Raw genomic sequence first — 17,899 nt, 5'->3', positions numbered from 1 at the left:
GTAGAGATAATTAAGACAATTGACTAATAGATCAATGAATACCAAGAGATAAAATAAATAAACAAAAAAAAAGAATACAATAAGGTAATGCTAATAATAAACAAGAGTAAACGATAAAAGAACATTCAAAGCATGACATGCGTATCAAAGGAACAAAACAAAGAAGGGATGGAACATACATCATCAATAATGCTCAAAATGGGTAGAACGCTTATATAAGAAGAGAAGGTTAGTTCACAAGCAAAATAAAAGATGTAACATCAAAACATGAGTGTCTCGATATATTCAAGATATACATAATTGTGGATCTGCATCTTTCACATGCATCTCCACTTGTCGACAGGACTCACTATTTGAAGTGAAAAAAATTGTGTTTTATAAAAACTAGAGTCGTCACTTAATTTTATTTTGTTTATAGGGAAAATAAAATAAGAAACTAAAACCCTAAAAAAATTATTCCTTAAACTTTTGAAAAAACGTGTCTTTATAGAACTTGAGTCTAAATCTAAGGATCATATTACCTATAGGGAAAGTATCTTAAAAATGTAGCACCCCTTTAAGCCCTAAAAAGGTCTCTATTGGCTAGGTTGAGAGAAGTGTGACAATTAATTGATTAACTTAGGGTACCAAGAAAGCTTAAGGGGTCCCTACATTTTAATTATATAATGAGCAAACGAACAATCATTCTCAGCCACAAACATAAAGCAAAGTTAGCAAGTGTACCTAAGGTGCCTCTTAAAGTAGTATCATAAGACAATGGGGTTAAATCAAACAACAAGTTACATAACATGCATCTCATAAAAAAAAAATAAAAAATTGAAGTAACAATCAAAACAGTCAAGGATAATATCAAACATGAATGAAGTTCATACAAATCATGCATACTCATAAAATGGAGAGCATACCTAAACAACATATCTTAAATGCAATGTGCTTCCAATATGAATAGAGATGGTTAGGATGAAAGATAATGACAAACAATTATGTAAATAAAACCTAATGAAGTTCATACAAATCATGCATACTCATAAAATGGAGAGCATACCTGAACAACATATCTTAAATGCAATGCGCTTCCAATATGAATAGAGATGATTAGGATGAAAGATAATGACAAACAATTATATAAATAAAACCTAATGAAGTTCATACAAATCATGCACACTCATAATGTGCTTGCCTATGTGTGCTAGCATCATGTGTGTTGGCATCATGCACTCATCGTCGAGTCACCTAAAAGCCTTGCACCCCATTTGCCTCAATTGTTCACCATGTCTTTGTCATAGGTCATTCATGGAATCAAAGTGTTGCCCCCACAAAGCTTTGGTGTCATATGTACAAGGTAAAGTACTAACACCTTGAAAAGTATGGATAGTGCTAACGGTAAAATAATTTTTTATATATATTTATTGGGAAAAGCGAATAAAGTATTCCACGGTTCAAGAAAAATGTAGTCATTTTAAAATTAATTTCAAGACTATTTATAATCAAATCAATATAAATCATTTATATTATTAACAAAATAAAGTATAACTCTATTGTATTGTAGTATATAAATTTTATATATGAATAATATATAAATGTCAATTTTTTTTTATAAAAAAATAATTGCAAAAGAAGTGGTTAATATAAGAGGAAAAAAAAGGAAATCAAATGATTTAACAAGTTTTTAGTTTATAAACCTCCATAAATGATGTAAATAATGAACCTCAATAAACATGATTTCACGTTTACACCTAATTTATTTAGTTATTATTATTATTATTATTTTTGTGAAATTGACCAATTTGAATGTATGGTATATCTAATATGAATGTTTTTAAAATTGAACAGATCATTGAATTATAAAAATTATCAAATCACGATTCATTGTCTAATTAATTTTAATTTATAATTTACTTTCATAATTTTCATTGTCTAATTAATTTTAATTTATAATTTATTTTCATAATTATAATGCTTGCATTGCACTTACAATGCTTACTAAAAATTGGGCATTGGATATCATATCACAAGTGGATATGAAAAAGAGACAAAAATAAATCAATAAAATAAAAATAAAAAATAAAAAAAATAAAAGGAGGGAAAAATCTGTGGGCAGAAAAGTAACACTTGGAAGATGGAAGTTCATGAGAATCCCAAGAAGTTATCTTCATCATAATCTGAATTCTCGGTTTTCTTCTACTTGACTTCTGTGCTGTGCGTTTGCTGTGTTCGTAAGCACAAGCCGGAACAAATATGATCTTCAGTGGACCTTCGGGATCAGTGACTGGCCTCTCAATCCTCTCAAAGCTCTTCTGCTGGGACTCCTCTTCCAACACCAACTCTTCTGCCTCTCTCCTCATAAATCCTTCCAAAATCTCCAGTTTCTACCGGAGATCTCCCTTGAGAAGGTCCCCATTCCATATTGCCACTGCCCGAGTCTCCACCGAGGGCTCCGAGCAGGCCACTGCCGGAGTCGTCGAAGGTTCGCCTCCTCCCCCTTTCGACGCCATTCGCCAAGCTCGGGTGAGTTTTGAGATTTTGGCCTAATCGGCTTATTGTATAAGTTTTTAATTTAATTGGTTGAAGTGAGAGATGAAGCATGGTGTCAATGTTTTAGCCTAAGATTAATTTGATCTACATCGTTGTTTCATTCACCAACTACTTAGCTTTTATGTTCATTAGTAGTTTAACAATTTTTTTTTGTTTGGATAGTAAGAAAATTGAGGAAAGGAGAAGGAAGGAAAATAATGAGTGCTAGTGTTTCAAGTTGGGGATTTTTTTTAGTTAAATTTTCATTGCAGCAAAACGGACTGGTATTTTCGGGATAAGTTTTGATTAATTTGATATAATTTGCCTGGGGAAGTGGTTTCTGTGTAATTCAATGTGACATTTCCTGATTCCTGTTTGGCAATTCTTGGTTCTTGTTTGGTAGACCGTGTGTGGGCGATTATTTCCGAGGTCGAAATATCAAGAAAGTATCAATAATATTTGAACTTTATTAGAAAAATGATGAAAATCACTGTCAGGACGGTAAACTTTTGAACAAAAGTCAAGAATTGTTGTAACATCCAATAATACAATTGAAATCAAAATATTTGTTAATCTGCATTGCTTTAATTTTGATTCATTTGGCCCTTAGCTACTTGTACTAGATCAATATTCCTTCTAACATATTGGTACAGAAGATATTGAATAAATGTGTAGTCTAAATAGTTCTAGTGGTACCTATCAAAAAAAAAAAAAAGTTCTAGTGGTGCGCTACTGACAGAGTTTAACATCTAGATGATATCATTGATTTTGTGTAGTGGCAGATCAATGCTTTTAATACATGATATGATCTAATACTTAGTTTCTGCAAAGAAGTAGAGGTCTGCTGACTGGAAAGCAGCAAGGGCTCATCTTGAGAGTGGATTCATATATGAGGGTAGGATTGAAGGTTTTAATGGAGGAGGCTTACTGGTTCGATTTTATTCTCTTGTGGGGTTTCTTCCCTTCCCACAGTTGAGTCCATCCCATTCATGTAAAGGTACATTTTTTCTTGGATGCAATTATAATTTTTCTTTCAAGTTCTTTTATGCAGTTTTCATGTATAATAGCTCTCACGAGTGGTTAAGACATGTTTTGAAGTGTTGTTGAAATTAATTATGGTTTTCCTTTTTACCAATATTTGAGCTTAGAAAGGTTTCTAGGAAGGCTTTATTATGACATTGCATTTGATTTCAGCTGCATTTCTGAAAATTGATGTGAATGCTTCTCTTTTTGTTTTGAATATGCACCTCATGGGTTATCAGTTGAATGGTCTGTTGCTTGTGCAGGCTGACCTTATGATATTTTGTTTTATTTGATGTCAATATTTTATTTCTTTAAGTTGTGGCCTAGTTCCATGCTGAACCTGATATTCATTTTTTCAGAACTGTGACAAGTATTCCTTTATATAAAGTAGCTATGTACATGTCCATAATACACGCACAGGTCATGCCTGTGTAATAGTGCCACAAACAAAGGAAGAGACTGTTCGTTGAAAAGACTAGTATGCTAATCAGCTTAATTTATTACACTCATTTAGTTTGATTCTACAATCCAATCAATATGGCCTTATGTCTCTACTGCTTGAGTTGGTTGTGCTAATCCTCTGCATCAACTAAACTAGAATGGCCTTGAATCTAGATTGCTAGTTGCATGGATGCTTTGGATCAGTTCATGTTGGGTCATTCACTCCGTAAACTATAGTTTTATCAACCTGTTAGCCTTGTTTTTTTTTTTTTTTTTTTTTTTTTCATTTTTCTTTTGGTTTTAACCTTTTGCTATATTGTCATTGTAAAAACTTTAACTAGAACGAAATCATTCTTTCTTACTATTGTGGTCCTTGATCTTCTTTGCCCATGGTTGAACCATCTTTGGGATACATTCCTTCATCTTGCTCGTAATTGCTGTCACCCTAAGCTTTTTATGAATCTATTCATTTCTTGTTTTATCTTTTCTTTCATTGCAACGTATCCATCTTAATATCCTCATTTTGGCTATAACAAAAATGGCTACGTTTTAAGATCTCGTGGACATAGCTCCTCATCATTCGGTAGTTTTGTATTACTAAACTTACATTTATCTAAGAATCTTTAGATTCTAAAGTCCTCTCCATTGTCACAGATTAGAATTAACCCCCACTCTAGTAACTAAAAAAAGAAAACTATATTTTTGGCAAACAACATAAACTAGGGGACCACTTCATAAATATACAACAAGTAGATCCACAATCAAAGCAAAATGATAGGGCCTCCCCCTGTTTAGATTATCATATTTAGTTGATGCTTCATTTTTTCTAAGTGCACCTTATTACCTTTGTGTATAATATTGTTGTCTTTCATTTGTTCAATGAAGAAAGCCTTTTCATTTCCTGCTTTGCTTTTTTAATATCAGAGCCATATGTAATGGGTTTTGGAAAAGTAATAGCTACATGGGGGAAAGTTTCGACTTTAGACCAATTGCAAAGGAGAGGGTGGCCTTTAGCCAATAGATGCTCCCGCTCCCTTTATTATGTTCACGAGGAGTCAATTGACCATATACTCTTGCATTGTGGAAAGGCAAGGCTGTTATGGGAGCTCTTGTTCTCTTTATTCAGGGTGTATTGGGTGATTCATTCTACAGTTAAAGGGACCTTGTTAGGGTGGCATGGATCGATCATTGGAAGAAAGAGGAAGAGAGTGTGGAGAGCAATGCCTTTATACCTATTCTGGACAATTTGGAAGGAGAGAAATAAAGGATCTTTTGAGAATATGAAACTTTTTGTTCATTGGCTAAAGTTTTTGTTTTTGTGTAACTTATTATTTTGGACAAACTTATTTATAGAACATACTTCTATGTCCTTAGTTGATTTTATTGATTGGTTGGGGTTAGATTGAGGGAGGGAGTTTTTTTGTTTTCCCTATCCTTTTTGACACTTTTTGGCAACCGTTGTATACACTGTGTGTATTTTGGTGCACCCTTTTTGGCGTTTTAATACAATTTGCACTTACCTATCAAAAAATAAGTTTATCTTAACTCTAAAAATTTTCTCTCCTTCCTTTACATTCTAGTTTTCCTCATTCACATTCTGGCATCAAAGTTCTAAGTAACTATCCTTAATTCCCTCTTCAAATTGATGGTACGTGAGGAACCTATTCCTTGGTAATAAATTGAAAAGAAAATGATGTTACAAAATAAATCTAGGTGGATCACCTTAATTTTGAGTCTTCTTACACCGTCATCTGCAAGATAAGGCCAAAAAAACGAGTTCCTTCTTTTTGAAAAATCCCTTTTTATTTTTTTATTGGTAAAGTGATTTAGTTACAAGAAATGGGCTACACTAATGCAGTTTCCTTTGATTAATTGCAGCTGATGGAAAGTGTCACCTTTTTTGGCTCCTTATATCATGTTGTCATAATAAATATTTAAAAACATACTAATATGAATTTTGCAATTAAACCATTGAAAGTCAGAGTAATCAGGTTGAATATTGGCTGGTGGACTAAGAAAGCCTAAACCAAGTACAATCCATTGTGTTTAAGGTGTTCCTGTTGACTAGAATGAGTTTGGAGCTTATCGTAATGTTCTTTTAAGAGTTATTTATTGGCGTTGGTTGGCATGATATACATTGTTGGCCCATTGCCCTATAGCTTAAACTTTAGGTTCAAATTGGTAGCTTAACAGAATCTATATGGTAGCAACCTGGCTTGTATTGATAGGCCCAGGTTGAAACTTGCCAACATGTAACTGATCTAGTATTTTTTTTTATTTGAGTTTCAAACAGAAGAAAAAGTTGCTGCCATACCCTTGTATGAACTTTTAGTATTATGTCAAATCATGTTTCTCTATGCTGGTTGTTTGTTAATATCAATGGTGATATTAGCATTATTAAATGATTTCCATGCTAGCATGCTATTTTCATGGAAGATTGCAATTGTAATTGCTCACTCATTGACATTTCTCTATGATGCCATTTCTTGTAGAACCCCATAAAACCATCCAAGAGATTGCAAAAGGATTGATTGGTTCTCTTATTTCCGTGAAGGTACTGAGTTTTATACTTAAAAGTATGTATATTTAAGTTGTTGAAATCTAAAAATTCATCTCATTTATGTATTAAACGCATTAATTATTTAATATAGAGTTGAACAACATGGATTTATATACTATGCCTCTGTCTAATTGTTTTCCTCTTACAAAACAATCCCTTGCTCAAGAGACTGAGTGTGTAAAAGGTGAATCATCACTTATGCTTCACCTGCACAAATTGACCTGTGAGTGCGTGTTTATTATCCTTTTGTTTATATAATCAGTGCAGAGGGTTTGAAACGTTTAGCTTGAATTTTTGTCATTTATCTCATAGCAGATGATATTAGGAACAGGGTCAAACTACAAAGTGTGGAAAATCTAGGGGTGGTCACAGAAGGAGGCAAGATGGTAAAATCATGTTACAAAATTTATGGTAGTTGGGTGGGATCAGACTGCAACTTTTAGAGGTTTCAGAGTTTGATTATAAGGTTGATATACATTGTCAATCCACAGCTTTTGCAGCAAGGCAATAGGTTGATGTGGTTTCTGGTGCCTGAAGGTCTTGATTAAATCCTCTTCTGTCTAGTTGTTCCTCCATTTGTTGTCTGTTTATTTAGTGATGGATAATGAGGCAATGGAATGGAATGAAAAGAAATATTATTAATACCTTAATTGAGGTAAGACCTTTGGGGATAGCTTTAGTGAAGAAAAATTCTAGAAAGGCCTACTAATGCCCACCCCATATACCTTGTTCTTTTTCCTGGAACAGTGAAGGTAGGAAGAAGAGGAGGGGATAAAAGAAAGAAGAAAAGATATGTGAGAAAAATGGAAAGTGATAATTGGGTTGATGTCCTGCTACTTTCTTCTGAAAATGGAGAGAAGGCCCTGAAATTGTCTCACTAGGAAGAAAGGTTGAGAAGAGTTTTACTTCTCGAGTTGTAGAGAATGTTAATTGTGACTGAAAAAAAAAAAAAACAAATTTTCAACTACCCTAAGAAAAAGGAAATTATAGCACTTTTCAGATTTGGAGGATATCCTAATGTGCATTACAAGTTACCACAAACAAAATAAGAATCCAAATAGAACAAAAATGAGAATGTCTGAATATGTTGTCTAGTAATTTTCCCATGCTCATCAGCAAGTGAGGCAATTGGACAAACTGAATGAACGGAATCAAGAGCATGGGAGTTGCACCCAAATAAAGCAAACAGACTAAATAGGCATTGGAATTAAATCCTTCTCTTGGATGCCATATTTTATAATCCCCTTTAGAGGAATAAACATATTCAGAGTCCATGGAATGTTCTAATGAGAATTTTCGAAGTAACTATGTTAGCTCTAGTATGGTCTTTCTCCTAATATACCATCATGGCCTGACTTATTTCTTTTTTCTCATCTTTGAATAATGATAAAAATATTGTTTTCCTTCTTTCTGAATAATGATCAAAGAGCTATTTCTTATTGATAAACTTTCTCATTTTCATGGAATGTTTGGAAATTTATTTGCTTTCTTTGATATTTCAGGTAATCCTAGCGGATGAGGAGAAAAGGAAATTGATTTTCTCTGAAAAGGAAGCTGCCTGGTGGAAATTTTCCAAACAAATTAATATAGGTGATATTTTTGAAGCAATGGTGGGTTCGGTCGAGGATTATGGTGCCTTTGTTCACTTACGCTTTCCTGATGGTACTTTCTCTGTTACATATATTACTGGTAATATGATGTGTTTCATATATCTTAAAAAGTTTAATGGCCTTTTGAAACTATGATGCAGGTCTTTATCACCTCACTGGACTAGTACATGTCTCTGAGGTTTCATGGGATTTAGTTCAAGATGTAAGAGACGTCCTAAACGAGGGTGATGAAGTGAGGGTTAAAATTGTTAAAGTAGATAGGTGATTTTTCTATTTCCCTGCCTTTGATACTTTCTGTTAATAAATATTTGTATAATACTATAAAAATCCAAGGCCAGAATAACTAATTCTATTACCTAAATTAGATCACTCTAAATTCTAGAAGGCCAGTGCAGAATCATGTTTTCATTAGATACATACACATCCGCTCACCTAGCCCCAAATTGCATAAGAGGAAATGCAATACATAGTCTTGTTTTTATAAGGTATCTGTACCTTCCAAAAGGCTAAGAAGTATTTGAAAATCCAGTATTAGCAATCAACAATTTTATCTCTTTTCTTGGAATTCTGGAAATAGCTTCTCATACTTTCAGTTCTATGAATTCGTTCATTGTTTGTTCCTATGGCGTATCTTTGATTTGGAAGATCTGGTTTGGTTGGTTTTATTGTGGGAACAAATCGGGATGATCCCTATACACATATGCATGCATGCATGTATTTTTTTTTGTTGTCAACAGTTTTCTGTGTCAAAGTAAAGGTTATAATCCGAACAGTAAGGAAAAGCTATTTTTAGTTTGAACCTTTCCTTGTGGTCATTTGTTTAAGAAGATACAGTCTGTTGGAGATATCAATTAATTCTTTGGTAAAACAACTTAAGATCAGTAATTGCGTTGAGTTGGTCTTGTGGATGATTGTTGGCAGCTTCAGGGGGCAAATTATTTGTTAGCAAACTCAAAGCAGAAGGTTGATTCAGAAATTTAGAAGCAAAAAATTAAAGTGATGATGTGGTGGCCAAGGATACAGGTTGCCAGTCCTGAAAGAGCTTCAAAATTAGCAGTTGTAAATACCATTTGTGTTACTTTTCAAGGAGGATTAAAGCCCACATATAACTTTTAGAATCCTCTCTCATTCTTTTAATTATTTTTGGGTCATGTACTCCTTAATGCTGTCAATATATCCTTAATATGTGAGATTCTGCTGCATCATCTTAATTTTTTTAGGTAACTTCTCAATAGTTCCAGAGGGTCTTGGTCTGACAACTGCAGTTGGAGGCTTGCTGATGCTGAGTAACGACAATGGTAGTGGGGGAGACCCACCAGTCTTGATGAGAAATGGGGCCAGCACCAGAGGGTTCCACTTTATCATCAGTTGGTTACTGGAAGTTTTCCTCTAGAAACACAATGGAAAGGCCCTATATTTTTATATTTTTAGAAAATGGAAACAAATCTCAGCTTACTTTCATGAATTCTAAAGATTCTCTATGAATCTGGAATTCTCTGACTTGCAAGCTTCCAATTTTAGCCTGCTGCCTCTACTCCAACCCCCTCTCTCCTCTCTCTTGACTTTACTCTCCCCTCAAATGTGAATTACTGTCCCATATGGCTGACCACTCCTAACAATGTATTGCCACTTGAAACTAGGCCCCAAGGGATTGTTTATCTACATATGCGATAATTTGGGAGGATCTTTCTTGAACTTATATTGTCCTGATTTTGTAGTCAACATGAAGTTTCATTTGTTTATTTATTTTTCCTATTGATATTTTCCTTTTATTTTGTCCCCACTGGGATTCTAACCTATAACCTCCCACAAACCTGGCCTGGTCATTTACCGGTTGAAACCAGGCCTCAAGGGATTGTTTATCTACACATAGGATAATTTGGGAGGATCGCTCTTGAGCATATATCGTCCTGATTTTGTAGTCAACTTGAAGTTTTATTTATTTACTTATTTGTCTTATTGAGGAATCATGTTTGGAGTCGATATCTGGGTTTAAATTAATTAAGGAGATCAATATTTCTTTGTGCATTTGGAATTTAGCTAAACTGGAATGGTTTTTAAATTGGTGTAGTTTTTCTTTAACGGTAACATTTGGGTTTTGAATTAGTACTTGAATGCAGGGTAAAATCAAGGATTACATTGTCAATTAAACAACTGGAAGAAGATCCACTTTTAGAAACTTTAGACAAAGTAATTCCTCAGGTGTGTAAGGGTGACAATATTTTCTGCTATGCACTTTGACAGATCATCTTTCTTCTTCATAGGACAAAGTCATCTGACGTAAGTCACCTTTTACAGGATGGATCAACAGGTCCAGATTCTCTGAGGACAAGCGATAGCTATGACATCGAACCTCTTCCAGGGCTTGAAACAATATTTGAAGAGCTACTCCAGGAAGAAGGGTATGATCTCATTATTGCTTGACTTGTGAAGAATTCTTGCTGAGATTTTAGGGACACTTTTGTCACATTTGTGTACTTTCTACTTTTATGTTCTTCTCTATATATCCTCTAAATAGACAACCTAACTCCTATTTCTATAAGAATTTTGAGATATTGCCATGTGCATTTAACCACTGGGTCAACATGGAGTTTCTAGGTTTAGTTCAAAGTACTGTTTCAATCAAGTTGGAGATGAAAATTGTACTAAAACTAAAACAGGTATTTTTTAGGGACATTTTGTATTTCAGGCTGGTTATTAAAGTTTGGCTGAGTTACTAGTTATATGGAGTTTTTATTTGTTGTCCTTTTACTTAGAGAAGTTTTTGATGCTTACTTTGAGAAACTAGGGTCAGCTGCCTGTCTTTTTTTTCTTATCATTTTTTTTTTCCTCTCTCTCTTAACTTTTTTCTTGTTGTCTGTCACCTTCTTTCTCTTCTATATCCTTTTGTTTGGTGGGTTGAGTTAGGCACCTCAAGTGTTTGTATTGCAACATTTTGCAATTATTTGTGTCCAAGAGGCTTGAGAGATGCCCTCCCTCTTGTTAACATCCTTTTCTACTGTCCTCCATACCATCCCATCTTCCTCTAATTCAACCATCCCTCCTTCCTCTATATCATCTATTTGTTGTTTTTTCATACCCTAGTGCTATTGTCTTATCACCGTTTTTTTTAAAATGATTTTGTCCTTAAATTGCCTCTTAGAATGGGGTTGTTTATTTGGAAACTGCATATTTGAGGCCTTAATTTGAAGATTGCTTCATTTGTGGTGATTCCATCCATTTATTTGCTATTATTTTCTGATTGTTTTAGATGTTAAGAATTTTAAGTCATCAATTTCTTGGCCATTAATGATAACTCCCTTGCTTTCCCTTGCATTATAGCTTTTGATATTATTGTTTGTGAATGATTTCTTGTCAAACTAGTTTAATTAAAACCCAATTTACAAAGCATAAGACCATGTTTGGTTCTAGGAAAATACTAAGGAAAGAAAAATGTTAAGGAAGATGATTTTCTTGTGTTTGGTTTTACTTTGAAAAATATGGAAAGAATAAAATATAATTAAAATTAGTTAGAAACTTAATGTATTTTCAAATTATTTAATGTTTATATAGAGGAGAAAAAGTAAGTGAAATGAGTTTGAAGAACCATATAAAACAATTTATGAACTTTATATCTATTTTTATTTTCCTTTACTTTTTCTTTCTTTCCATTTTTACTCTCTATTTCCTTTCCTTTTCATTTTCCCTCAAAATTTCTAAGAAACAAACATTGCCTAAAGGTTCTCCACAAAAGGGACTGAAAATCCTGGACCCTAGCCTGCATGACAAACCTGCCTAGGAACCCTATGCTGCATAGCAACCCTATTTAAATGCTCAGACAGACATAATTAGTGATTAATTGAGCATGGAGTCATACACACCTTGTCTTTATTGTGATGCATTTGGGTGATTCTGAACTTCATGGCACTGTAATATTATCCATTCTCTTCTTTGTCACATCTATTCTATTACAAATCCTACCTTTGCCATTATGGTTAATAAACATGCAAATTTTCTTAACTTAAACTCTTGAACTAGATCCTTCTGTAGGAATTCCCCCTTGCTCTAGCAAACAGTGTCATAGTCACTGCTTCCTAAACCTTGAGAGAGTACCGTGAGAATTTTCTGAATCTGAATGTCCTGCTTAGAACCTAATTAGACACATGCTTTGGTCTATAGTCCTTTTCATTTCCCCTCACTGTCAGTACTATTAGCAGACCCATAGCAGCCAATGGATTTGGATTTGCTGCGGATAGCATCACCTCCAATCCTCTGTCCTTTCCCAGAAAAAGGCTCCTCTCTTATCCTTCCTTCCCCATAAAATAATCAACAGGCCAACCATGTGACCCCAACTCACTGAGCTTCTGTCCCCCACCATTTGTCAGCAATGGATCCCCTATAGCATCAACCTTCCTCTCTTAACCATGCATCCTAATGTCTAGCACCATTTCCATCTTATGAACTCTATTCGCCCCTATGAAATCACATCCAGCAAACACCACTTCCCCAAACTGACAAACACTGCCTCTCCTTGGGTCACCCAGCTAGTCCACCTTAGCAGTATTCATATAGTTCCAAATACCAAGCTAACTCGAAGTCTTGCTCGATACCCTTTTCTTGGCTAGGGAACCATTCACTACCCACCCACTATCTGCTAGATTCCCTTTCCTTGGCTAGGGGACCATGAACTACTTGCCCACTATCTCTAAGCTTCTCTGTGACAAGTTCATCTAGGACTTTCAAGGCCATTTATTACCATCCAAAATCCTGGGATGACCTAAAGGAGTCTCCAGAGAAAACAGAAAAGGTGGTAGACTTTCAACATTACTCCTGATTTCTGCCTAATGAAGTGACTCAGTCCCTCAGATTTCAAAGCAAGGGTTGCTCTCTTGTACTTATACCTCCTCCTCTAGTTAGTCAACCGTGAATCCTTTCTTCACAACCTAATCCAACTGGAAAACCCCGTCCCCTTTCCAGCATTTTAAGGTAAGACCCATCTTCCCTGTATTTCCCTCTGATATCTCAAACATCTTGCAATTGATCAGCAAGAGCTTAGGTATTGCCGTTTATGCAATGTTTAGGGCTGTCTGTAGATAGCAAGTTCATGTAAGCACCTTTATCCCCATCACAATAATTATATGGAAAATCAAAGAACACGGACAAGTGAAAACATGTATCTTTCTCCCCAGGTAAACTTTGATCACAAATAAAAACCTAGTACTTCTCCTAGACCATTGGATTCAATCCCTATCTGGAGGCTGGAATAGAAGTCACTGCCATAATGGGGTGCAAAACGAGGATTACAGCAATGGAAACTAATGCGGGCACCATCACATTTTAGGCAATCCCTATGAATAAGGATAAGGTATGTATGACTACTGGAAAGCTCAAGAACATCACCCTTAACCTTAGTCTATTATTTTGTTCATACTATCAAGCTCAAGACTGTCATCCACAACCTTTAGTTAGACCATTATGTTACGTATCAGTATGAAGGGAAGTAGGGGCTCTTGGTAAATTCCCTTTTTGCTTCCCAAACAACTAATCCTTCGGTAAAGGGGGGATAGGTAAAAGGTAGTTACACATCTACGATAGCAGCCTACTAAGCAATAACTATCCTTACTCCATCTAAAACCACATCTATGAAAATGACAAATCAATCAAGCATTGAATATCTCAGTGATGTTCCCTCTTTATGTGCCCTTATCATGATGTTATTTTCTACTTATACTAATCCAAGGGAAGCAGCTATGGTCCATGGTCAACTGTCTAGTGTCAAAACTTTATAAATAAGGTTACCTCCAGTAACATGAAGTTGTTTAGAGTAGTAGAAGACATGTATGTTTAAGTTAGATTTTTACTTATTTAATATAACAAGTGAAAACCATCACATTCCAATTTACTTTTCGAACACGTCAGAGAATCATAGGCCTACAATACGATTTTCAGCTTTATATCCACTGTCTGGATTTGCTTGTTTTTTTCTTATTCGAAACCAATTATTATTTCAGCATTAGATTTCCTTTTTGTCCTTGAATATCTAATTTAAATATCTATTTTTCTGCAGGATAAGTGATGTAAGAATTAGTCGTCAAGGATTCGAGAAACGAGTAGTTTCACAAGACCTGCAGCTCTGGCTTTCAAATGTGAGTGCGGGGCTGATGTTTCATCAATAACATCCAGTTCTTTATTCTTCTTTTAAAATTTTCTAGTGTTGATTATCATTTTTATACTTTCTTCCAAAATAATCTTGCATTATCCCAGGCCCCAGCCGTTGACAAACAGTTCACTCTCCTTGCTCGAGCTGGAAGGCAGGTAGGTTAAATCACTTCTCTCTCTCTCTCTCTCTCCCTCCCTCCCTCCCTCCCTCTCTCCTGGTGTGTGGAAGCCTAATGGTCTCTCTGTGATTTAGGTGCAAGAAATACAACTGACAACGTCACTTGATCAAGAAGGCATCAAAAAGGCATTACAGCGAGTACTGGAGCGTGTCCCGTGAGTTAAATTGGGTTCCATCTCATTGATTACCTTTCCATCTGGGTCTAGGATATGTTCATATATACTTTCTGCAGCTATTGTACAGAAGTCACGAACTCAAACCTGGCAGTCATAATCTGCATATTGTGTCAATAGATCAGCTTTGTCATACTACAACCAAAATTTTAATCTCACAAGAGGTGTTGATCTTCAGTTTCCAATTCACACTTCCAACATTTGGCTTTTTCTAATTACTATTTTAAGATTTTGGTTTTCACCTGTTAAGGAGCATGATATGCATATTGAATTCAAATTTTGTAATTATAAGATTTTATGAAAATTGGTAGTTCAACGTAATATCAAAGCTTGGTTTGACATAGGTCTTGTGTTTGAGCCACATCTCCACAATTTACATTTGCCCCATTTGTTTTGTTGGATATCAATCCAAATTCTTCACCAAATTGTAGTTCATTGGATATGAATCCAAATTCTATTCGTCTCTCTATATTCTGGTATGAGGCTATAAGGGAGGGTATTAAAGAGCATGATATGTATATTGAATTTAAATATTGTAAACTTAAGTTTTTAGGAAAATTGATAGTTCAACACCGTCAATGAAGTTTGATTGTATTGAGGCAATTAGGCTACAAATGTTTCCTTATATCCCATAATTCCAAACTAAATTTTTTGTTTAAGTTAGAAAACCTTATCTTCTTAAAAGTAACATTCATAGCCTAATATGATGCTACTTCTTTTTGGTGTTGTTCTTCATCTATTTTTGTTTCTCTCCTATTTGGTCATTTTAGATTGTTTTTCAATTATAATTTGGATGTTAGGTTGGTTAATCTTTGTTTTCTTTTTTATTTTTTTATTTTTTTTATCTTATGATTACAACTTATTATTTTTTGATTTAAATGAAATTATTCGGGAGTATGTGGTAAAACTTCAAGTTTATTATTTAATAACTTAAGTTGACTTTAAGTTAAATTATACTTAAATTGTTGACTTAAAACTTATTACTTAATTCTTATTTTAAGTATCAAGATTATTTGATAAAATTAATTAAAAATTTATTCTAAATAATCAAATTAAAATATTTATCCTCATAAATTATAATTAGGATAAAAGAGGTTAAATAATAGTGAAGGTTGTGGAATAGCAAAGGAGATCATGAAGATAAGTAAGACAAATGGAAAAAATATATAAAATAAAAATATAGATTTAAGAATAAGTTAATTATTTTTACTTATTACTTAAAGTTATTTTTGAGTTATATGACTAAATTATTTTACCAAAAATGTTTAATTTACTTAATGACGATATTTAAGTTATTAAGTTAATTTACTAAACACCCATTCAAGTCTTTTTCTTTTATTGATTGGATGTTATTATCCTTGGAAGTTGGGTAATTTTGCGCCTTAAAGGCTTATTTAATTAAAATTATTTACCGTTATTAACTCAACTGTCATCATCGGAAATGCGCCCATAATGTGGTACCCTAGCATTTTTCTTTTGGGGTCCTATTGAAAGTGAGGCTACTCATAACATATCAAGCGTACAATTTTATTTTATTATTTTGTACCCTACTTGTGCTCCATTTTGTGTTTACCTTGGTCCCATTGTTTTGAACTTCAGTCCTATTCGTCTACCGGTTTAGATTTTACCATATATTTTCAAGTGTTATTTGATTGATAGGAATGAAATAATCCCGATAATATAATTTTTTTTTTTGTACAAGTAACAACTTCTAAAACTTATATAAAAATATTTCAAATATTAAAGAATATTTATGTAAAAAATAAATTATTTTTCAAGTTAAAACATATGAATGTTATTTTAATAATATAAAAAATATTTAATCCCTTTTAATCAAATAATTCAATTTTCAGAGGTGGGTGGGTGCATGTATCATGAAACAACATCATTTTCATATTGGACGCGCGTTTCAACACAATGTGTGAAATGAGAGATGTGTTAGGCCCATGTCTGGCGTGTAGAATGGGCTTTGGTAAATGATCAAGCTCCCCTCTACTTCCTAGCTACCCCTTTAGCCACTTCGGTAATTGTTTCCAACACGTTTTGCCATTTGACATCTATTTTGAGTGTAATTTGAACCATGATTTCCTTATGACTTTATAAATATAAGTTAGCATTTGATCCAAACATTATCTTCAAAATGTTGAAGTATATTTATATTTTTTCATTCTATTTAGTCAATTCAAAAACAATTTTCGAGCCTCTCATTAAATAAAAATGGCTTAAATGGTTATATGAACATGTCTAATCATTTAGAGTCTGTTTGAGAGTTATTATGATAATAGTCCTTTTAAATAGTAATGTATTTATATGTAGTGTTTCTATTAAAAATGCTTTTATGAGAATCAAGAAAATAATGTTGATGACATTTTTTATAATATATTATATAGTAGCAAAATATTTTTAATATTAGGAAATTATAACAAATGACATTATAAATTTTATTACACTATTATATTATATTAGAAAAAATAAAAATATTTCCATTTTTTTCCTCGCCTCATTCTTGTTTTCCATATGTAGTAGGTTGGGTAGTAGTTTTAAAACTCCGTAAAATATTATTAAGTGATAGATCATGACTAGAGTCCCTTGGGTCTTCAATCATTTTATCCTCTATTTCGCCCACCGTAGATGGATCATCAACATCATATGCCATAAAGCCGCGTGATGATGGCCAAGTTCTTTCAACTGTGACAATAATATCATGGAAAAGGATGTCCAATTGCTCAATATTTTTCAAGCCCTTTGTTTGAAACTTTATTGTCCCAAGGTTTCTACAATTGTATCCGTTTATCATATTTCACAACCAACGTATAAATTAAATTAGCTAACGAACTTAATAAGTAAATAAATAAAAATGCACCTTTGGTTTCTTATCTCACTAATAAGAGAAGTCCATTTGTTCGTAACTTGTTTATATTGTTAGGTTCTTCTAGTGAGATTATTGAAGCTCTTTATTATATTTTTCCATCCCAACTTACTAAAGTTACTATTTGGTCTAGTTCTAACTAAGGTCTTAGTAACACAAACTTCAATAAATACATTGATAGTATTATCGTTCTAATAAGCCTTGCGTTGTTTTTTATTTTCTTTACCACATGTTTATTGCAATGGTTACATTATATCACTGGAGTTTTTTTATTTAGAAAAATATATATCTTAGAGAAATAATAAACATCAAAGAAAGAATCAAATTGTCAAAATGAAGAATAAAGAAAATCATTTCTTTTATTTATTTTATGAACTATAGCAAGTATAATCA

General features: G+C 33.5%; 1 protein-coding gene across 1 annotated transcript; it reads left to right on the top strand.

Annotated features, from left to right (window-relative positions):
• The first annotated feature begins 2,151 nt into the window (after positions 1-2,151).
• Positions 2,152-14,878, top strand: LOC117914673 (30S ribosomal protein S1). Its single transcript, XM_034830103.1, has 10 exons — positions 2,152-2,508; positions 3,352-3,511; positions 6,471-6,532; positions 8,041-8,200; positions 8,289-8,409; positions 10,269-10,350; positions 10,447-10,550; positions 14,195-14,273; positions 14,392-14,442; positions 14,540-14,878. The coding sequence occupies exons 1-10, from the start codon at positions 2,239-2,241 to the stop codon at positions 14,621-14,623; spliced, it is 1,173 nt and encodes a 390-aa protein (XP_034685994.1). The 5' UTR covers positions 2,152-2,238; the 3' UTR covers positions 14,624-14,878.
• The last annotated feature ends 3,021 nt before the right edge of the window (positions 14,879-17,899 follow it).

The sequence above is a fragment of the Vitis riparia genome, chromosome 5, assembly GCF_004353265.1.
Source record: "Vitis riparia cultivar Riparia Gloire de Montpellier isolate 1030 chromosome 5, EGFV_Vit.rip_1.0, whole genome shotgun sequence".
NCBI lineage: Eukaryota > Viridiplantae > Streptophyta > Magnoliopsida > Vitales > Vitaceae > Vitis > Vitis riparia.
The sequence above is the reverse complement of the archived record's forward strand: the minus strand, read 5'-3'. Positions and strand labels throughout refer to the sequence as shown.